Source organism: Periplaneta americana, chromosome 1 (genome assembly GCF_040183065.1).
Source record: "Periplaneta americana isolate PAMFEO1 chromosome 1, P.americana_PAMFEO1_priV1, whole genome shotgun sequence".
Taxonomy (NCBI): Eukaryota; Metazoa; Arthropoda; class Insecta; order Blattodea; family Blattidae; genus Periplaneta; species Periplaneta americana.
In genome coordinates this window covers 225,092,401-225,117,055 of record NC_091117.1, presented here as the reverse complement: position 1 = coordinate 225,117,055, position 24,655 = coordinate 225,092,401, and the positions used below count along the sequence as shown (strand labels likewise).

Sequence of the window (24,655 nt, the reverse complement as noted above, 5' to 3'; positions counted from 1 at the left end):
GTACTTGGATCGAAGGTTTCCTGATCGATGGATAGGTAGAGGTGGCCCAATTGCTTGGCCTCCACGCTCACCTAATCTGAACCCTCTCGATTTCTACTTGTGGGGCCATTTAAAATCATTGGTTTATTCGTCTCCGGTGCCTGATTTGGAATCCCTTCAGAATCGAACTGTGGCGTGTTCTGAGGACATACGCAATACTCCTGGAGTTTGGGATCGTGTTCGCAGGTCAATGAGACATCGATGTGAGGTGTGTATTCAAGCAGGAGGTGGACATTTTGAACATCTTCTGTAATGACAACGACCTGCGGAAAGAAAAACGTCCGGTGAATTTCAATGTTGTGAAGGCAATAACTCGGAAATGAAGCATTTCCGGACACATGTTGTAATGAACTATTTTGATTGTCTACATATGGGAAATACATACCTGAAATGATGCCCCCTATTTTTAAACACCCTGTATATCTGGGACACACGCCAATAACGGTGACGCGAACTGTATATCATTTTGATTTATTTTCGCATTGTTGACACAAAAGACTTCACGATATTCTGTTATTTCGTAATTTAACAAATAACTAAAACTACACACACTAATTTTGTGTGTGTGCATGCGTGTGAGTGTGTGTTTGTTTTCTGTGGGAGCATTTGGTCTATAACTGAATATAAAATTAGTTACAAATAATTCATACTTTGTCATGACTTAAAAACTATAAAATTTATCCTATAATTGCAAAATAGCATTAACCTCTCTCAAGTCTAATGCATAGTATTCATAAAAAAATTTGGTAAAATTAACTCATAGAACTTTTCGAGTCCTTTTTTTTTTTTTTTTTTTTTTTTTTCCATTTCCAAGAATAGGCCAGTTTCTTTCGTCTTCTTACTACAGCAATATATAACATTTCGTATTTTATCGTGGATAAATCTGGTTTGCGTACTTCGTTTTGCAATGGAAGCTCATTGTGCTACTTAATATCACAGAATCTGTATTGTTTGTAATCAATTAACAATCCTAATTACTATGAGCAGGAACCCTGCCATCTGTTAGCGATGCTCATAACTAAAAAGTGTTCATGAAAAACTATGACAACGGACAAAACATGAAATCGAAGAGACTCTGTGAAAGAATTAAAATGTGCATAGAAAGAGTTTCGAAACCCAAATAACAAACTTATGTTTAATTGGTTATTTTACGACGTTCTACGAACTGCTATGTTCCTCAAGAGTCTGAATAATATGAAGGTGATAACGCCAGGGAAATGAGTCCAGGGTCCAGCGCCGAAAGTCACCCAGTTTGGGTTGAGGAAAAACCACGAAAAAAACCTTAACCAGGATTTGAACAGGGCCTGTTCGTTTCACGGCCAGACAAGGTAACTATTACAGCTGGCGCCAGCGTTTTTGGCGTTTGACCTAGATATATAATGCCCAGTTTCTGAGCATTTTGCTAGTGCAGCTGAGAATGATACCATTTCCTATGGACGTCACATCAGTCATTTGCCAAACACAGTTGTGTTTGTAAAACACTCGCACTTAACGTTCCCATTACTTATTTCACACGCCAAAAACGGTGACGCGAACTGTACTACACGGCGGTGGACAAATAGCATGGTAATAATTATGGAGGAAGATCTTGAAAATAAATTAATAATTTGAGGCACGAGGACGTTTTGGAATAGTACAACATTTTAGGAATTGGAAAGTTTTAAAACTGTCCATCATCATATTTGAATATTCTTTGAGCAGGGAAGTGACGGGTTTAGGAGTGAAATATGTTACGATGTTGTTAGGGAAGTTTATGACAGTAACATCAACATCATCTCGTTTTTTAAACGGATGTAGGCAGTTAAAGAGTGCACAACTCCATTATCATTTGTAAGTGAATATAAAAACCACTGCTTGTCAAATATGAATAATATGAGTGCAGTGGGCTTGAGCGATTTGCAACCTTCGTACGGAAATTTCAATTATTGTGACAACATCCAGATCATTGCGGTCGCCAGAGGAGGCACTTATAAAAGCATCGGTTCGTAAAGTGCTAGGTAATACGTTCTATGAACTTAGAATTACGACACAACCCAAATTAAAAAAAAAAGGTACGCTTTGGTAAAAAAAAAACCTTCACATTTTTACAGAGATATGGTGAACTTCAAATTTTTAATTATAATTTTGGCTGGTGTTCTCGCAGCAGATTGTGCTCTGGTAAGTAAACTTCTTTTATTAAGTATATTCAGAATACATATAATAAATTAAGAATATAACATAAAGAACTGAAGTTTGGTAGAAGGCTACTGAACCACAACCAAAACCAATAGCATTTGTTCATTCGAGGCAATTAACTTTGTCCTTCTACAAAATGTAGGCCTAACAGGGTAAGGTTGCGTATATCGCACCACTTTAGCATTTATAATTTTTATTGAACAATACAATTTTTATTTTCTGCATTCCTTTACAGAAATGCATTCCCATAACATTTACCTTTCATGTAAAAAAGAATCCTTGAATTTGATTCAACATTTTTGAAATAGAATGACATTTTCGAAACACTTGTCAATTGTGCCATTTAGACAACTAGTTTCCTAAATAGCACCAGCGGTTTCTTAAATCGCACCTCTTTAACTGCAGGGAACAGGATGAAGGAAAGCTTTTAATATTGAACATATTTAACAGTATTTGAATGAATAATGTAATAAATGCAAATTACAAGTTTATTGAAATTAATGAGAATAACGCATCTTCAAATGAAATTGAAAAAATAGAGCATAATTTACCTAACATTTAAACTTCTTGAATGCGTTTTTTATTGTTACACATTTGCCATGTGCCTCACCAGGCAGTTCAAACTGTAAACTGCGTCACCTTTTCTCCACGATTAACTCGAAGCCATCTAAGAACTGCTTCATGATTTAGCTGTCTGAAATGGTTTGAAGATAGAAACATCTAAAGGACGGACCTCTGAGTATTATGACGAGGAAGCTGAAATAGGAGCACACCATTTTCCCGAGATAATCTAGCTTCTAAATTTTTTAAATAGTTCGTATAGGTGGACATACAGAAACAGCACTTTTTTCTATGGCAGGTTTGAGTGGCAAATAAAATGTTTGAGCTATTCGACAAATAGTTCACTGTTGATGTAACCTGAATCAAAGCAAACAAATAACGATCCTGGAGGAGCACCAGCTAATAATGTAGGATGCACTGTCTGACGTTTAAAAATTTTCATAGGTGGCACAAAATATCTGGTGCGCTTGTACAACACACACTTGTTGTATTAACGCCCTTTTCACCACTTGATATTGCACCCAGCTGATGCATTCCTCGTTCAGTTAAATTTTTTTGGTCTTCTTTTGTACGGCTAGAATTGCTACAGTTGCTCATATCGCACTGGTGCGAATTAGGCACCCACAAAGTGGTGCGAATTAAGAAACTATGTTATAAGTTATTATTTACTTCATTCTAGCCTATAATCACCACATGTTCGAAAATCCTACTAAGTTAAATGTTCTTTAATATCTCTTTAAACGAATAACATCTTAAGATTATGGATTCCTTTGCATACAAATCCGTTATTTAGTTACAAAATGTTAGCTAAATATAAATATAATATTAAATGCTCTATCACCACGTTGCTAGCACAATGAAGTGGCAGAAATCAAGTTACATGGTGGAAGTTCATATGGTAGATTGTAACAATACCACTAGATGCTACACTACTACAGTAACTTGTTTTAAATTAGCAGTGGTGCCATTTAGGAAGCGGTGCGATTTATGCTACTCTACCCTACACAAAATAAGATTAAATTATTAAATTTAATTTATATTCATTAACATAACTTTGAAATGAATTTTTTTTTATGTTTTATTTAACGACACTCGCATCTGCGGAGGTTATATCAGCGTCGTCTGTGTTTATTCGCTGCAATTCTGAACACAAATTTCTTCTTACGGAAACGTTGTATGGATTAACATAACATCAGTTATTCTTTTGTTGCATTTCATTCAGAATTTGAACACGTGACGGTAGACATACATGTATAGTTAACTGTATCTGGCAATCCACAAGACTCGTATTGTATTGTCGCAAGTTTCTCATTTATACAAAACTGTGATGTTCACGACAACGTCACTCGAAAACTAATTCCGCTATTAGCTGAAGGATTTGCTGAAGTCTAGTTTGCTTGAAGGAAAGCTTATACGCTTGTTTCTCCAGACATGTGTGCTAGAGATCACACGCTCTGCTTTTATATTTGAAGCAGGGTTTACTAGTATTCAGTGAAGTATTCAGCTGTTACAACACTCCCAATAGTAAGATTAATATAATTCTGTATTAACATATTATGCATTAGGAATAATTAATCGTGAACCAATTCGGTCTCTAGTTCTTAATGCGTGACTGACAGAAGAATCTACTGTCATTTTAAGATAAAGAATGCACCTCTTCCTCTTAAACGATTTTCTAGCAAAGAACTTATAACTGCTCCCCAAATAAATTAATTGGTAATGAAAAACTGAATGTCTGCCGTTCACACTCTCTGGACCAAAACACACTTGATTTTTAATAAAGTGTTTATATTAGATCCTTAATTTACTTCACACCATAATAGTACATTATGCAACGAGCCCTATAATGGTTGTAATTAAGACGCTAGTATGTTTATGAAACGAGCGCAAGCGAGTTTCATAATTTTAATACGAGCGTCTTAATTACCATTATAGACAAGTTTCATACGACTTTTCATGCTCGACCTTATTTCTAACTTGAAATTATTCATAAGTATTCATGTTATTCTTATCTGACTGGGGAACGGAACTGACCTTGTGCAATACCTCGTAAATTGAGAGATGTGCGCAGACGCGAAAGTATTGATTTTTTTCCGAGAAACAAAATCGACGACCTTGATATAATCTAGAGAGTAAAATAAACATTAATCTTGATATAACATTGAAATTGATTTAGACATTGAAAAACTAGATGACAAACTGAATTGATTTGAATATTACTTACAATTAACGCTAATTATTATAGTAACAGAACATAACCTTCTGCGACAGTATTGGATTTCCAGCCTCCGTGACGTTTCGCTAGTTGTCTTTCGATTGCATATCCGAGAATAATCGATACTTGTGCTTTCATATTGCTACAATGGCGTATTCTGATTGGTTGAAGAACTGAACTTTAATGAATAGGTGTAATTTAATGAGGTCCATTAAAGGGCTTCTACCAGGTGTATAATTACTACATTTCGGCATGGTCGAGCATAAAATGATTTTCAAATGCTGTGGCAAAGTACTGAAAAACATCGTACAAATGATATGGAGACAGTTGGAAATTTTCAGCGACTTTAGCGAAAGAGTACGAAGCGTTCATAACTAATAATATGTTCAAAATTAACACAAAAGTAGTTGAAGTTTTGAATAAAGACTACTTTCTATATATTCTACTCTTTTATTTAAAAATCACTATTGAGATGTCCCCGAAGTTGATCTCACATGCTACGAAATATCCTATCCCCCTCTGTCGGTGTATGTATGTCTCTTTGTCTTTTTCTATGTGTTGTGAAGAGCGAAAATAAATTTATGCTCGAACATGCCGAAATGTAGTAATTATACACCTGGTAGCAGACCTTTAATGCATGTCATTAAAGTACACCTACTCATTAAAGGTCAGGTCTTTCAGCCAATGACGACTCAGATTACAACTGTTCAGCCAATGACAGGTCAGCTTTCTACTGTTATAAAACCGCAAGTATCGATTATTCTCGGATATGCAATCGAAAGAGAATTAGCGAAAAGTCACAGAGGCTGGAAATCCAATACTGTCGCAGAAGGTTATGTTCTGTTACTATAATAATTAGCGTTAATTGTAAATAATATTAAAAAAAATTCAATTTGCCATCTCGTTTTTCAATGTCTAATTTAATTTCAATGTTATCTCTGTAGGTTGTTATGGCCTAGCAAGGTCAATATGGACATCTGTTCCTCGGAAAAAATCAATACTTTCGCGTCTGCGCACATCTCACAACATACGGGACATTGGTCAAGGTCAGATACAATAAAATTAATAATATCAAGTTAGAAATATGGTCGAGCATAAAAAGTCGTATGAAACTCGCCTATGATGGTAATTAAGAAGCTCGTATGAAAATTATGAAACTCGCTTGCGCTCGTTTCATAAATATCCAGACTCGTTTCTTAATTACCTTCATTATAGGCTCGTTGCATAATGTACTATTATCACATAGAGTTAGACACTTCCACGTATTGCAGGTACGCAGAGAAACATTCGAGGCTACAAAGGGAAGATGCCAACAGGAAAACGGACTGTCACATGGTAAGATAATATTCTGTTCTATTAGTAATATTAGTATGCTACTAAAATGAAACTGTTTAACACTGGTATAGTAAAACGCCAGCTGTGTAGCGTTTATTGGTAAGAAAAATATACATGGCTTATGCACGTATTGTTCTGTGTAAAACTATACCATTGTTTAACACATCTATAAGCAACTTTTATTAGTAAGACTCTAAGGGCCGATTGTATAAACCATTTAATCTTAGGTCAGAGGTTAAATTGATCCTCGTTCTAGCTGAACTTGGAATTTTGTGTTGTATAAAGTCTAATCTGAGATTAATTTGTCTTAAACTAAAGTCAACTTTGACTGAAGATTGTGCAAAAAGAATAACCATTATAATTAATATTAATATATATGGTAGATACATTTATATATATCTTTTTTTTTTTCAATTTCTTGCCTTAATATACAAACAATCTTATATTTTATAAGGCTTTATCGTGTTCAAGTATCAAATAACATAACCTATAATTATATTATAACAACCATTAATTATTAATGGATATGATAGGTACATTTATAAATTTTCAATTAACTGTATTACTAAACTAAAATTGTCGTTTTATAAAGCTTTATTATGTTTAGCAGTATCAAACACCGTAACATGATAACAATTTGGAAAACAGTCAACCTTCTTCTTGTTGTCCCCATTATTTACAACGCACAACACAAACCAGTGTCTCCAATAGAGTGTGCGGAAAGTCTCCAAAAAGTAGTTGGAAAATCGCTACATTTCTTATTATTAACAAAGAAAGATTAAATTTTGTCACTATGAGGTGCTAAAAAGGTCGCCAAATCCCTATTTAAGCGATATAAAAGTTAAAAGAAATTGTCGTCGAAAAAGAGTTAAAGTCGCTACATTGGCAACACTGAACAAACCTGTACAAATGGCCCGCGCATCACATACTTCACCTGTTTATACGATGTTGCCAAGTCCTTTTCACGTGAACGTAGAATGCATTTGAACCAAGGTAATTTGATCGCAGAAAAGTTTTATACAACAGAAGAAATGTCTGAACTCGGTTCACTTTCCGATTTTCGATCAAAATTGATCTTTGGTCAGGGAGTTTTATACAATTGGGCCTAAGGGTGCTATTCACAGACATTTCGCAGCATGCGCTACGAGCGTACTAAGCTATTCCCGGCTATCCACTGATTACTAGTACAGAATTCAAGTCATATCCTATCGCTAACACTGGTTTATGAATACGAAAAACGTTGATCATCCACCGGAAACCCGCGCTATAAATGTCTATGAATACGGTCCTAAAAGTTTAAAATATAAACGATACTTATGAAGTTACTGCAAGTTCAAAATAATAAAGAAAATATATGATGTGTTATGGTGTCGAATCAACTTTAGGAGTACTTGGAAAAATACTTTTTTTAAAATAAGACAAAGTAAATTTCCTTCAATTGTTAATCTGATTGTGTACTCGAAAAATGTCAGTTTCATGTATGATTAAGTGCGCCTGGTGTTCTGTCTAGTCTACAATACATCAGGCGTAATCGCCCATAAATCGAATATTCGGCCGGATGTTCAACCTAACCGGTTGTAACTCCGACCGGTCGAAGCTAAACCGGTTGTAATCGCTTTTTTGCAGCTCTCTGTCATGAGATGACATTGATTTCACTTGTGAGGTCGAAACGTATCTTCGAATAAATGACTAAACAACAACAACGTTGACTTTCTTAACATTTATAATATATGGCTTTAACTGTCACCTTAAATATCTTCGAGTATATTCATCAAATCAATTAACCGAACTGGCATATTCAACAGTCGATAACTCGCTAACTTTTACGGGAGCCACTAAACATGTATAAACAGGAGTGTTATATCTATACCTATTTCTTCTGAGTCAGAATCATTTTATATTCATATGCAGTATAGCAATGACTCTAAATATTTCAACTTCATTAATGAACTATCAGATTCTTATGTCTGATTGATACCAGTGAAATATTTTTCCCTTGAATTTTTAAACGAAATACTAAAATATTAATGAAAGAATGAGATTATTTCCAACAACGCTTAGGTAATTACTGAATATATTTTAAGATAATGCAAAGGTATTGTAAAGTAAGTAGAAAAGAGCAAAGTACCAATATAAAAAACTACATATCAAGAAATATACCAGATACATAACCAACAACAAATAAATACGACCACACAGGTGTATACAAACTGACATGTAATAGTTGCGACAAGTTCTATATAGGACAGACAGGCAGATCATTCCAAACACGCTACAAAGAACACATTAAAGCAATAACCAGAGCACACAATACATCTACATACGCCGATCACTTAACCAATACTAACCATACATACAATAACATAAATGCAGACATGGAAATCCTACACATACAACCCAAGAACCAAAAACTCGACACACTAGAACAATACGAAATATACTGTACAAACACACTAAAACAAACCCCGATCAAATTCTCAACACACAGATCAATTTCAGTACACACACGCTATTTGACTCCACTTTTCAACACCTTTCAATAATCAAACGCACCGATATAACAGGCAGAGAAGTTCGAGATGACGTCGAGATCTAGTAGGCTCTGAGGATGGTGTGTTAAACACCGAAACAGCTGTAAGCCGCACAGACTTACATAATTAACACGAGTAAGTCCGCTAGTTAATCAATAACTTATAAATATTTTTCTCGCGAATTTTTAAACGAAATACTAAAATATTAATGAAAGAATAAGATTATTTCCAATAACGCTTAGGTAATTACTGAAAATATTTTAAGATATGCAAAGGCATTGTAAAGTAAGTAGAAAAGAGCAAAGTACCAATATAAAAGAGTACATATCAAGAAATATACCAGATACATAACCAAAAAAATTAATTAATTAATACAACATATAGGTACCACACAAATATAAACTAAGTAAAGTGTAGAAATTACGTAAGATTGGAAGAATCACCATTCACTGTGATTTCAGAAAGTTGTCTTTGTACTTTACTAAAAGAAAATCATTAATATTAAATGAAAATTAGTGATAATATGTGAACAATGTCAAATAAATTTTGTGAACTCAAATTAACTTGGGCATATTCCCATACAATTTGCTAATCTGCTAATTTGATGGCTTATACATACAAACGTGCTGTGAACTAGGTACTAATTGTTTCTTTGTTGATTTCATTCAGCGGAAGTCAAAGAATCCGTGCTCGCTCTCAGAAACGAGACATATCTGGAAGACGAAAGGAAAAGGGTAATTTATATTCATAATTAATAAATTTATATTACTGAGATTAGTCTTGAATAGCATATTAAGTTATTAATAACAAAAGATGAAAAAATATAAACAGAAATACTTCAACATTTGAAGCGTCGGCTGGAACAACGTTATAAGTTACATTTGGTAAAATTTACAGGAGCTGCAAAAATGTGTACGCGTACAACGTTGTTCTTATACGGTAGCAAACTTTTGAGTGTACAAATTTCACGTACTGCATTGATGGACAGTTGCAAGCCAAGGAGTATAACAAAGTAACGTGACATAAAACATTATTACACGGAAACACGAAGAATGAAAATTTTGTAACTTACAACGTCGTTCCAGCCGACGCTTCATTTATAGAATTGCACCAATTCAGATATTGGATCAGCAATCGTATCCTGATTTTATGAAGAGCATTTATGTAAATTTAATAACTTTTGCTACATGAAAGAAATAGGCTAAATGTTGAGAAATATATATGCTGGAATTTTGTAAATATGAATTTTTATTGGTCGACCTGCACAACAACAATAAATTTCTCACTGCTATAAATTTTTGACATCTATACTGGAACACAAGAAATGTATTAATCTAAAATTATATCTAAGAAGGATGTGGTTTGTAGACATTTTCACACTCATACAAGTGCATTCCACTGAGATCTGTTGAATTTTTAAGTGTTAAAATATCACTTTTTGCGGTTTTTCAGTGTTACATCGTCTGCGTGGAAGAAGGAGGAGGCTTTGTAAGTATGGATTTTCACACAGACATCTATTTTGATTGTTTGCTATAAATTTCTGAGCTTTTCATTTCTACTTTCTCATGACACAAAGTCAAAATAGAAGCCTTTGTTAAGCTTTAAAATTAATTTTGAATATCTTACGAATATTCAAACAGAAAAGTGACTAAGTGCATTAGGCCCTGACTGTGTATATATTATAGAGTAATCTATCCTAAACTATTTAACGAATTTTCTTCAATTCAATCTTTAGAAATAAACCTAACTCAGAATTATACACAATGCATCAAAACACATAATACCCAATGTTTCTCGTAGCTCAGAATGACACTGACGAGTATTTCTGCCACGAATAACTGCAATTTTCACATATGGCCGCTGTTCAACTTTCCTTACATCCATCTTGGAGCACAGTCTACACTACACTAACTTTTGCGTGTGCTGTCAACTAGCCATCAATGCACACAGACGCAATCTGCGGTGGCATCCCGTACAATGTACAACAGGTTTTCAAACGTATATACTAAACTAACCACATTTTCGGTTTTTCGGAAGATGTAACATAGTTTCCATGACTTATGAAATGACCCCTGTATTATACATAGATGTATAAAACAGAAATTTATCACATAATATCTACTTCTACTTTTCACTTTCTTTTATCATTCAACGTTCACATTTATTTCATTTATTTTGTTTCCATAACATACCACAATACTTTCTTTCATAATGCGTAGTATTTAAATAATTGATTAAATGGCGATCATACTCGTATTAATTATGTAAGCATGTGCGGCTTACAGATGTTTCGGTGCTACTTGACACCATCCTCAAAGCCTTCTGTGTCTTGGCGTCGTCTCAACTTCGCTGCCTATTGTGTGGATGCGTTCGTATGATGAAGAGTTGAGTTAAATAGTGTGTGTGCGTTCTGAAATTGATCTGTGTTTTGAGAATTTGATTAGGGTGTGTTTTAATGTGGCTGTATATTTCATATTGTTCTATTTTCTGGTTTTTTGGTTGTATGTGTAGGATTTCTATGTCTGTATTTATGTTATTGTATGTGTGGTTAGCATTAGTTATGTGTTCGGCATATGTAGATGTAATGTGTCCTCTGGTTATTGCTTTAATGTGTTCTTTATATCGAGTTTGGAATGATCTGCCTGTCTGTCCAATGTAGAAACTGTCGCAACTATTGCATGTGAGTTTGTATACGCCTGTGTGGTTGTATTTATTTGCTTCTGTGTTGAGATGTCTTTGTAGTGTGTTTTCTGTTCTGTATGCTATGTTGTATTTCTGTTTTCTGAATGAGGATGCGATTTTGTGTGTGTTTTTGTTTTCGTATGTTAGTGTGATGTATTTCTTGTGTTCTTGTGTTTGTGTTGTGTTATTGTGTTTGTTGAGTTTTTGTTTTGTCTTCCTTATGATGTTGTCTATTATGTTTGGGTTGTAACCATTTTCTTGTGCTATGTACTTGATTGTGTTCACTTCTTCATTGTAGTGTTGTTGGCTCATGGGTATGTTGAGTAATCTGTGTACCATTGTCCTGAATGCAGCATGTTTGTGTTGTGTGGGGTGGTTAGATGTGTTGTGTATGTGTGTGGTGGTGGTGGTTGGTTTTCTGTATATTTTGAAGAAGTCTTAGTTAACTTTTGTTATGGTGATGTCTAGGAAATGTATGGACATTGATTAAAGTTCACGTTAACACTTTGTTAAAAACATAAAATTTACTCTGTCACACGTTAAAAGTGTTAAAATTGTTTAAAAAGGTGAGTGGTTCAAGAGACACTGAAGACGACGACAAATAGCGTCGAAACGGGCCGTCTGTCGAAGGTAAATACCTTTTTAAACAATTTTAACACTTTTAACGTGTGACAGAGTAAATGTATGGAGTTATTGTTTTCAAGTTCCAGTGTGTATTGGAGTTTTGGGTGTATTTTGTTTATGTATTGGTGTAGTTTGCATAGTATGAGTATGTCGTCTACGTATCTGTGCCAATATATTATGTTGTCTCCATATTTGTTGTGGTCATTGTTGAATATGTATCTTTGTTCTATGTTATGTACAAATAGTATTTTCTATCCAGTTTACTTCGGTGAATATATGAGGGATGAAATCACATTATAAAATGTAAATCCTCATAAGAAAATTACTCAAAAAAAAAAAATATATATATATATAAAATTTGAACTGGTAATGGAAATTACGGGAAAACGGCTGAACGATTTTAATAAATGGCCCTCATTTCGAAGCTTAGAAGCCAAAGTTTTTCGGAAAAACAGTAGTTTTCAGTCAAATGCCATTTTTCCTACATAATTTTCCTATTTTCCAAAATCCATCTGTCGTCAGTTTTGAGAACTAGCTAATTGCATTGAGGAGAAGCGTGGCGAGCATCAAGTCGGCCGTGTTGCATTTCAGAATAAACAAAACACACACTACAGTAAACAATATTACACGAAGGCCATGATCTGCAAGAATGCTGATATATTTAGAGCTCAAATTAAATTGGTTATTAAAAACTTAACTTACTAAAAATAATTTACAGGTTCGATTTTGCGGTGTGTAATTTTCTGGGTACAGCTGTGTATTGGATATAAAAAACTACAAAACTTGAGGTGGTTTGATGACATTATTACTATTAGAAATGAAATATTATTGTAGTTTATGCCGTGATGTGACTATTTTTCATTAATTATACATATTAATGCTATATTGATGATATGAAAGTGAAACGTTTGGGGTTATATAAGTAGATGTAGAGAATAACTTAAATTAGATTTTGATGTCTATATTTTACTGAGTGGCGGCTATATAGTATATATAGTGTGTGTTACTGAAAGCTATAAAACTTACGTAAGATAATAATATTATTAAAAATCAAATATTTTTATAGTTATTAATCAAGTGGGGTTGGGTCTTTTTCATATATTTAATGGCGGTGTGGTGTAGATATTTATATGCGTGGTTCTCTTCAGTATTGGCTCGAGAGAGAGATTATCTTTCATTATTATGGAAGCAAATAACTTTCAGAATGTCTGGTATTCCTCATTGAAAATAAATCTGAAAAATATTTCTTTAAACGTCTAATGAAGTTAGTTTGCAGCATCTGCTGCACAAGCCAGTAGTTAATTAGAAAAGAGAAACAACGGTATGACCTTGGGAAGTTTTCGAAACAATTGGAATCAATGTCCATAGGAAAACAGCAGTTACAATTGTACTGGTACAGTGATGATGTTAGTAAAATGTGTAATATTCCTCTAAGGAGCAAAATGATGCAAAGGAATGGAACCAAATACAAACCTCACAGAAATTATTGGTGATTATAGTATTGACAAGAAGAGTCTTGGCTGGATTGGAGAAAATTCTGATGCATATAACAGATTGTTAACTTAAAGTGAATACGACAGAAAGGATAGTAGCCCACTCAGCTGATGGATTTTTCCCAAAGGCAGTGGAATAAGAGTCCAGGAGAACTGTTTGAGAATTTTCATGTAAATAAAAGGAGCTAGATTTAGCTTTTCTTAAAATGAAAGTGGTTTTCCCTCCTATTCACATTTCAATCCTGCTTATCAGATCCACATAGATGACTTTCCATACGAGTTCGGAATTTTTGTCACATAATAGTTCTATTTCTCCATGAAGTGAGTAATCTGTGTTCATATTTCGATCTATTTATGTAGTTCAAAGACGGAAAGCTGGACGTAGATCATGTTGTGAACGACATATTTGACATGTTTGCAAGAAATGACGGGAAATTCAATGAAGATAAATTCAGGACTGATGTCAACCAATGTGCTATGAAAGGTAAGTAGAAATTGTACGGTGTATATATGCCCACTGTAAATAGGATGGAAGAGGGAGTACTACATTTCTTCCCTATTATGATTCCTGGAGTTTTTGTTGAAAGAAAAAGAATAATATTTATTTCGGAATATGTATGGTAAGACTTTCCTGTGTTAAATTTCAACGTACCTCGTTTGCATGTCTCGACCTATTTATGGGTCATCTTCAGAACTGGTCGTTGTTGGTCTTGGCGCCACTTGTTCTGTTTCATGTGAGGGTGTGTTCCTGTGGTATAGTGTAGAGTCAAAGAGTGTGTGTGTTTTGAAGTTGAGTTGTGTATTGAGAATTTCGTTTTCTAGACATCACAATAACAAAAGTAGATAACAAACACACATTCAAAGTCTACAGAAAACCCACAACAACAACAACAACACATCCAACCACCCCACACAACACAAACAAGCTGCTTTCCGAACAATGGTACACAGACTACTCAACATACCAATGAACCAACAGGATTACAACGAAGAGCTAAACACAATCAAATACATAGCACAAGAAAACGGATACAACCCTAACATAATAGACAACATAATACGTAAGACAAAACATAATCACAAAAAACAGAAGAATACAACACAAACACAAGAACACAAAAAATACATCACACTAACATAATAAAACAAAAACACACATAAAATTGCAACCTCATTCAAGAAATTAAACTACAACATCGCATACAGAACAAATAACACTCTACAAAAACATCTCAACACACAAACAACACAAACAAACAAATACAACCACACAGACATATACAAACTCAAATGTAACACCTGCAACAACTTCTACATAGGACAGACAGGTAGATCATTTCAAACACGTTACAAAGAACATATCACAGCCATAACAAAACTACAAAACACCTCCACACATACAGAACACATCACAAATGCTAACCACACCCACAGAGACATCAACACAGACATGGAAATACTACACATCCAACCAAACAGCCAGAAACTAAACACACTAGAACAATATGAAATATACAGACACACGAAAACACACCCCAACGAAATTCTCAACACACAACTCAACTTCAAAACACACACACTCTTTGACTCTACACTATACCACAGGAACACACCCTCACAGGAAATAGAACAAGTGGCGCCAAGACCAACAACGACCAGTTCTCAAGATGACCCATAAATAGGTAGAAACATGTAAACGAGGTACGTTGAAATTTAACACAGGAAAGTCTTACCATGCATATTCCGAAGTGATACAGTGTTAAAAGTTGTGTAATCAAGACGTATTTTATTTGTTTAATAACATAAGAAACATTAAGAACTTAAAAATTAGTCTTAGTTCACTTAACATTTCCATGAATTAAGCATACCCTAATTAAAAATATTTAACAATATTGGCGATAAACGAAACCATTGTCAAGTACGTTTTATTTTAACTACACCCGAATAAATAAATAAATAAATAAATAAATAAATAAAAGTAAATAAGTAAATAAATAAAAAAGCAAATAAGTAAATAAATAAGTAAATAATTAAATAAGTAAATAAATGAGTAAATAAGTGGATACATAAATAAATAAGTGAATAAATAAATAAGTAAATACCGGTAAGTGAATAAATAAATAAGTAAATACCGGTAAGTGAATAAAGAAATAAGTAAATAAATAAGTAAATAGGTTGAATAAATAAATAAATACATAAATAAATAAGTGAATAAATAAGTAAATAATTGAAGAAATAAATAAGTAAATATGTGAATAAGTAAATAAGTGAATAAATAAATAAGTGAATAAATAAATAAATAAATGAATAAATAAATAAATAAATAAGTAAAATAAGTATATAAGTGAATAAATAAATAACTAAGTTAATAAGTAAATAAGTGAATAAGTAAATAAGTGAACAAATAAATAAATAAAACCTTCCACCTTTTCACCATATGAAGCCAGCTGTGTAGACCAACTTAGCGATAGAGTCGCTGCCAAGGGTGCGTCACAGGAGGCTGGTCTACGCTACACCCATGATGAGAAGAGATGATGATGGAGATTTGTTGGGATGTCACAGGGAACCGGAGATCCCGGAGAAAATTCCTGTGTTACCTAGGCCACGGACTTGCCCAACACAAGTTATAAATCGGGGGTACAACGGGGATCGAACCTGGGTCCACAGGATTATAAGTTCAGCGTTCTAGCCACTAGACCACAGTGACGGCTTTTGCCCCAAACATAAACTGATGGGAATTTCACCTGAAATTTTTCCATAGTTCACCTGTATCATTTATCACAATACACTGCTCTCTTAAATCGACTGAGCATATTGGGAATTTAATCAATGGCTTTCCCAAAACATGTTATGAATGTTTCATATAAAAAATTATCTCGAAAAGGAAGCAAAAACGAGTAAAATTGTACTAAATTTTTTGTTTGTAATATCTCAAAGAATAACCTCCTGAAATTAGTGACATTACTTGCGGATTAATCTGTATAAATGACTTAAGTATTTGCTTCGTTTCCTGTGTTTCAGAAGGCGAAGGAAAATGTGCAGCTGCGTATAATGCCAGCATATGTTTAAGTCACATAATGATGTACGTATGCCCATAAACACCACTCCATAATTTTCCTAAATATTCTATGAAGACTAACTTGAAATTTATTTCCCTCCTTTCTTAAGTTTATACCCTCGGAAAATATTCTAGTAAAATCCAGTATGAAAGTAAATATGTCCAGTACCCGAGAAATTTAGTGTGAGAGAAACCAAAATTTGTGGTTGATTTACTTAGAACGTTTAAAGATACTCTAAGTTTATATTGTGTGACAATAGACACCACTACCAATGACAACATCATAATGATTGTGTTGTTCATATCACATTTTGTGTATTTTATTATTTTCGTTCTCTCTAAATTGGCGAAATATGACGAAATAATTGACTTTCCCATAATGTCCGTGTTGTGAACTAAGTTTTATATACATTTTTGAATTTACTTCAAATGATTTAATGATTATATTTTCTGTAAGAAATCTCTGGATCTATGTAGGCCTATGACGTCAATTCTAGCATTGGAAAATAACCTGTGCTAAATTATCTCTTTCACTCATAGAATCTTCTATTTGTTAACTACATTCCATGCACTAAACTAGCACATTCATGTAATTTTCCAGACATTGAATAAACTACATTTGTCAAATAATGTGTATCATAACATGTAAAATCAACTGAAAAAACAGCGAACAATAATTATTTTAAATTCTTAAATATTCTTCCAGTTTTAACGATGTGCCAGTTTCATCAGCTTTAATAATTGTAATTAATTTTATGAAATTGTATGCAGTACCCTAGAAATTACAAATCAGCAACAACTTCTAGTAATTACCTGTATTAATATTTGATTTTCCAACTGAAGAGAGTGATCTCAAAACGCTTTTAGTCCACTTTTATGAGGACTGGACTAGTTCTTTTATCCACCGGTCTGCGGAATGAGCGAGTTTTCAAGTGACATGCACTGTACACAAACTTTTAGATAATGATTGGCGTTGTTGTGGAAGATAAGAAGCTTAAAATATGTTGATAGAGGCCTCGAAAATCATATAATAATAATAATAATAATAATAATAATAATAATAATAATAATGATAATAATAATAATAATAATAATAATAATAATAATAATAATGATTTATTTAACCTGGCAGAATTAAGGCCATACGGCCTTCTCTAACACTCAACCAGGAGTAAAACTGCGTTACAAAGAACACTACAAATTTACAAAGTACACTACAATTTTACACACAAAACTGAATAAGATAATAATAATAAAATGTAAACAACAAGTAAGTAGAAATCAGACATAATATATAACATACAGAAAGAAAGGAAAAAGCATAATAAAATGTGAACAGCGGGTCAAAATAAATGAGGCATACAAAGTATAAAAAAATAAGACAATTATTGATGATGGTAGTAGTAATAATAATAATAATAATAATAATAATAATAATAATAATAATAATAATGATTTATTTAACCTGGCATAGTTAAGGCCCTACGGCCTTCTCTAACACTCAACCAGGAGTAAAACTGCGTTACAAAGAACACTACAAATTTACAAAGTACACTACAATTTTGCACACAAAACTGAATAAGATAATAATAATAAAATGTAAACAACAAGTAAGTAGAAATCAGACATAATATATAACATACAGAAAGAAAGGAAAAAGCATAATAAAATGTGAACAGCAGGTCAAAATAAATGAGACATACAAAGTATAAAAAATAAGACAATTATTGATAATAATAATAATAATAATAATAATAATAATGATAAAAATGAGAATAGTAATAATAATAATAATAATAATAATAATAGTAGTAGTAGTAGTAATAGTTGTAGTAGTAGTAATAAAATAGTGCAGTACAAAGCATACAATGAATACAATATTATTAGGTACACACAGTAGGGAAAATTATCATTATATATAGCCCAACTTATCACATTATAGATATACCATTATCGGAAAATATGAAAACAAAAATATAAAATAAGTTAAATATCACTAGAACATAAAAAATGTGAATACGTGGAAACATGCAATACAACACTTGTCATAATAGTAAGTTAGTTTGGCAACTCGTCATAAGATAATTTTCTAACTTGGATTTGAAAGATTTCAATGTTCGGCAGCCCTTGACTTCAGGCGGCAGAGAGTTCCAGTGACGAGAGGTAGCAACAGTGAAAGATGCATGTATAAATTCTACCTCACTTCGATTATTGCGACGTTTTGTTCAGTGATCTCAGGATTGATTCCGCCCAGAAACTACAGCGTGTTCATAACGCGTGCGTCCGCTTCATTTGTAATGTTCGACACTATGATCATATCTCACCTTCTTTCGAGAAGTTATCATGGCTTAGGTTACATGAGAGGAGAAATCTGCACTCACTTTCTCTCCTATATCGAATTATGCACACTTCATCCCCCCTATTATTTATTCGCTCATTTTCATACTCTCTCTCGCTATCATAATATTAATACTCGATCACAAATAAGAGGTATGTATGTGTATTTATTCACACTGCAATGGGTATATACCCGGTGGCAGTGGTAACTAATTACACTCAATAATGACAATAATAAACTTATTAATTAAAAATACAATTAATGATAATACTAATAATTAATACTAATAATAATAATAATAACAATAATAATAACAACAACAACAGGGAATATACTAAATTAAATGAAACGATCACTTAAAATAACATTTGAAATATTCTAATTTGTATCTTAAAACTAAGATCGAACTAAAACCCACGAGTATATGTTCATATCTGCACAAGTACCTTTCAACATTACACTCATTTCGCCGTCAACTCACTCATTGCACTGGAACTACGACACATTTCACTGATTCTATCCTGATTTCACTAACACTTCAAAAACATTTCACTGTTCAAATACTTTGCACTGCCACTATAACCTATACAGCTTCACTGACAGGAACACGTTTCACTTACACAGCACACTTCACTGACACGACATACTTCTTCACTGATACAACACACTTCACTGACACAACATAATTCTTCACTGATACAACACTTCAATAACAACATATCATTTACACCCTTTAAGTACTGTGTATAATTACCGTCTATTAGTAAGGTCCTTAAGCCTATTTTTAAATACATTTTTGGTTGTTGGTAAAGCCTTTAGTAAGTCTGCAGGTAAAGCATTCCAGTCCCTGATAGTACGATTGAGAAAAGAAAACTTTCCAGTGTCCGTCCTCTGCCTTCTTTCCCTCAATTTATATGAGTGGTCGTTCCTTGAAGAGTAATTTGGCGGCTGCAACCTATTTTTTATTTCTTTCCAGGCAGGCTCACCTCTGTATGTTTTGAACAGTGCGCATAATCGAATTCGCGTTCTCCTGTCCGTGAGTGTGTCCCATTTTAATGGTGAATTTTTCCAACAACACTTAAGAGCCCGTTTTTGAATCTTTTCCAGTGTCTTAATATGTTCTAATCTGTAAGGATCCCAACATGCAGCACCATATTCCATTACTGGACGTACTAGTGATTTATATGCAATCTCTTTGGATTTATCAGAACCTTTTCTTAGTACCCTCATTACAAAGTGTAACGCTCTCCATGCTTTTCCCGCTGTGTCTGTAACGTGTTCCCCCCAGCCGAGATCGCTGCTAAATGTTATTCCGAGGTATTTACATTTGTTAACTTCCGGAATGGTTTCACCCCCTAACGTATACGATGCGACTATTTTATTTCTTTTCCTTGTAAAGCTGATGGCTTTGCTCTTTAGAGAATTTATTTTCATTTTGTTGGCTATTGCCCAATCATTTATTCTATTGAGGTCATTCTGGAGAAGAGTAGTATCTTCATGACTTTTTATTTCCCTGTATAACATACAATCATCCGCGAATAAGCGAACCCTAGATAAGATATTAACTGGCAGATCATTTACAAAAGCCAAGAATAGAAGAGGCCCCAAGACACTCCCCTGCGGGACCCCGGAAGCAATTTCAATTGGGTTCGATAATTCCTCCCCTACCCGTACTCTCTGAGTGCGACAAGTTAAAAATTCCTTGATCCACTGGAGCACTCTGAAGTCAATCCCCGTTGATTGTAGTTTAACCAACAATATATCGTGTGGGACTACATCGAATGCGCGTGAAAAGTCAATAATCACTGCATCTACTTGGCTATTGGAATCTATTCCGTCTTCTAAATCCTGACATACCGTTACTAATTGACTCTCACATGAATAGCCCCCCCGAAATCCATGCTGACAGTTATGTAACCAATTTGAGTCATCCCAATGCTGCCTTAGATAAGCTGAAATCAAGTGTTCCATCTGTTTGCAAACCACAGAGGTAAGGCTGACCGGTCTGTAATTTTTTGTATCTGAGCGAGACCCTGACTTATAAATTGGAACCACTATTGCATCTTTCCAATCTCGCGGGACAGTACCATTGTTAATTGATATTTCAAATATACGCACTAGATAGGGAATCATGGCTTCCCCTCCCCTGATTTCACTAACACTTCAAAAACATTTCACTGTTCAAATAGCACAGGTAGCAACAGTGAAAGATGAGGAATACAGAGATGATGTGTGAAGTGGAATTTCTAGCGTGTTATCGCGTTGTGATCGAGTATTAATATTATGATAGCGAGAGAGAGTATGAAAATGAGCGAATAAATAATAGGGGGGATGAAGTGTGCATAATTCGATATAGGAGAGAAAGTGAGTGCAGATTTCTCCTCTCATGTAACCTAAGCCATGATAACTTCTCGAAAGAAGGTGAGATATGATCATAGTGTCGAACATTACAAATGAAGCGGACGCACGCGTTATGAACACGCTGTAGTTTCTGGGCGGAATCAATCCTGAGATCACTGAACAAAACGTCGCAATAATCGAAGTGAGGTAGAATTTATACATGCATCTTTCACTGTTGCTACCTCTCGTCACTGGAACTCTCTGCCGCCTGAAGTCAAGGGCTGCCGAACATTGAAATCTTTCAAATCCAAGTTAGAAAATTATCTTATGACGAGTTGCCAAACTAACTTACTATTATGACAAGTGTTGTATTGCATGTTTCCACGTATTCACATTTTTTTATATGTTCTAGTGATATTTAACTTATTTTATATTTTTGTTTTCATATTTTCCGATAATGGTATATCTCTAATGTGATAAGTTGAGCTGTATATAAACATAATTTTCCTTACTGTGCGTACTTAAAAATATTGTATTCATTGTATGCTTTGTACTGCACTATTGTATTACTACTATTAGTATTATTATTACTATTAGGCCTGTTATTATTATTTTATTTATTATTATTATTATTAATATTATTATTATCATTATTATTATCATTACTATTCTTATTTATTATTATTATTATTATTATTATTATTATTATTATCAATAATTGTCTTATTTTTTATACTGTAGGCCTCATTTATTTTTGACCTGCTGTTCACATTTTATTATGCTTTTTTCTTTCTTTCTGTATGTTATATATTATGTCTGATTTCTTCTTACTTGTTGTTTACATTTTATTATTATTATCTTATTCAGTTTTGTGTGTACTTTGTAAATTTGTAGTGTTTCTATAACGCAGTTTTTACTCCTGGTTGAGTGTTAGAGAAGGCCGTATGGCCTTAACTGTGCCAGGTTAAATAAATCATTATTATTATTATTATTATTATTATTATTATTATTATTATTATTATTATTATTATTATTATTATTAAATCATAAAAATGGCCAAATGGACTGAGCGAATTTAAACTTCAAATATTTCAATTTTTAACTCCGTTATTAATATTTATTTGCGGAAGTGTAAAACCTTTCTACTGTTAATTGTATAGAGTTGCACGCATTATGTCTACAACCAAAGCCGAAACTTAATTACAAGTCTTACACCCCTACAGAACAAAGGAAGATTAAGACTGGCATATTTTCTAGACAATCGAAATTAATAGCAGTAGGGACGTCAGTCCTACCTGCTTGCCCACTTACCCGTAACTTTGGTACTCATTTCCTTAGGCAGAGTACATCTCAGGGTCATCGTATGGCGGGGAGGAGAAAATCCAAGGCGCCAATGAAAATTGAAACCACTGCCATAAGCTTTGACGTGCAACGCCTTAACCACGCTACTGCACGCCCTACAATATTTCCACAATATTCCAATTATTTCAAATTTCATTAGTGTTGCTAGAAAGTAGAATGTGCATGAAATCTTCAATTTGTTGTTTACTAACATAATGCTCTTATTTTCAGGAATCTCAGTGATTACAACGTAAAGGAATAAGTAGCCTGTAAATAAATCCTTAAGGCAGTAAGTTTAATATCTTGGTAATGCATAATTTTCCTAATAAAATGTAATGAATGCATAATATCGTATTGAGTAAACTCTTTGTCAAAGTCTTGGTTCTTACTTACTTTGATAGATTAGAATTTCACCACCTATTCATCCCCTAAAGCACAGCAAGTATATTGTGTCAACAAACAGATTCGTGTGTTTTGTCTTTCGCGTTTCTACGTCAGAGGTGTCTACAGTTGCTTGTGTTACTAGACAAGCAGTCTACTGTTCGGTCCTCACTGTCAGACGCAGTGACAGAATATTTCTCGGTATACGTGGTACATTCATTAAGTTCTGAGACTGAGGGCATAGTGGCGGTGTGGTGCACTACAACGGATAGGTGGCGCCGTGATATGGTACCTTGTCAGTTAGTCTCTCGTCCCAGCATCATACAGTTACGTGCATATAGTGTTAGCAGAACTACGGTCATTGTTGTGACGGTGATTTGAATGCGCGCGTCGGAACTCGAGTATGTTGCAGTTTGAGCAACGGGCAAACGTCACGTTCTGTCAGAAATTAGGCGAAACTGCTATAACCGATCATAACTGGAGACGAAACATGGTGTTTCCTTTACGATCCGCAACTGAAGCGACAATCCGCCACCTGGAAAACACCATTATTTCCACGACAGAAAAATCCGCAACAAGACAGGTCAAAACGCAAATGGAATTGTTCACATAGAATTCATCCCACAAGGTGCAACTGTAGACAAGATCCTCTACAAAGAGATTCTTGGCCGTTTACGCAATTCAATTCGTCGTAAGCGTCCTGAGCTTTGGCATAGGAAGAATTGGCTGTTGCTACACGACAACGCCCCTGCACATCGCTCCATCCTTGTCCAAGAGGAACTTGCAAGGCAACAGGTCGCTGTTTTGCCACACTCTCCGTACTCACCTGATCTCGCACCATGCGATTTTTTTTCTCTTTCCCCTCATGAAATCAATCCTAGGAGGGCGTAATTTTTATGCGGCCGAAAAGGTCGTGACTGCCACAAGAGAAGCCGTACGGCATCTTCCTGCCAACATCTTTCAGCGGTGCTTCCAGCAGCTACACCAACGTTGGCAGACGTGCATAGCGGCCAACGGCGACTATATTGAGGGAGGATGTCGATCTGTTTAAGTGTACGCCGTATCACGCGGCATCTTCTGAGACATCCAGATTCTTGTGGGTGCCTACCCTTCAGGCGTCAATGTCAGAACTTAATGACTGTACCACGTAAAATAGGTTTAAGTACGCTTTAGTGAACACAAGTATCTTTTCTGTTTAGCTCAATAAATATTTCATATTGTTTAATACCGTAACCAATAAATAACTTGTTTCTATCAATAGACTATCCCATTGGAATAAAAAAATAGTTAGAGCTTACTAAGTCAGGAGACCTCGGGTGTTACAAATAAAATACAAATTATTTACAGATTTAAATATTTTAAGAACAGACAAACTTATCTTCGCAGTTCAGTTTGTGCAAAAGTTATAATTACTGTACTAAAAATTTTCATTTACAATGTCATTATTAAACATGCCATAATTTTAGTCAACGTAGTATTGGATCTACTATTGATCAGATATTTTGTATTCGACAGATATTGGAGAAAAAATGGGAGTATAAG

At 34.1% G+C, this 24,655-nt stretch overlaps 1 protein-coding gene across 1 annotated transcript; it reads left to right on the top strand.

The window, feature by feature from the left end:
* Positions 1–1,945: 1,945 nt before the first annotated feature.
* On the top strand, positions 1,946–23,107 carry LOC138709830 (uncharacterized). Its single transcript, XM_069840617.1, has 7 exons — positions 1,946–2,196; positions 6,262–6,325; positions 9,526–9,590; positions 10,309–10,344; positions 14,016–14,139; positions 16,677–16,737; positions 22,964–23,107. The coding sequence occupies exons 1-7, from the start codon at positions 2,134–2,136 to the stop codon at positions 22,992–22,994; spliced, it is 444 nt and encodes a 147-aa protein (XP_069696718.1). The 5' UTR covers positions 1,946–2,133; the 3' UTR covers positions 22,995–23,107.
* Positions 23,108–24,655: the final 1,548 nt, after the last annotated feature.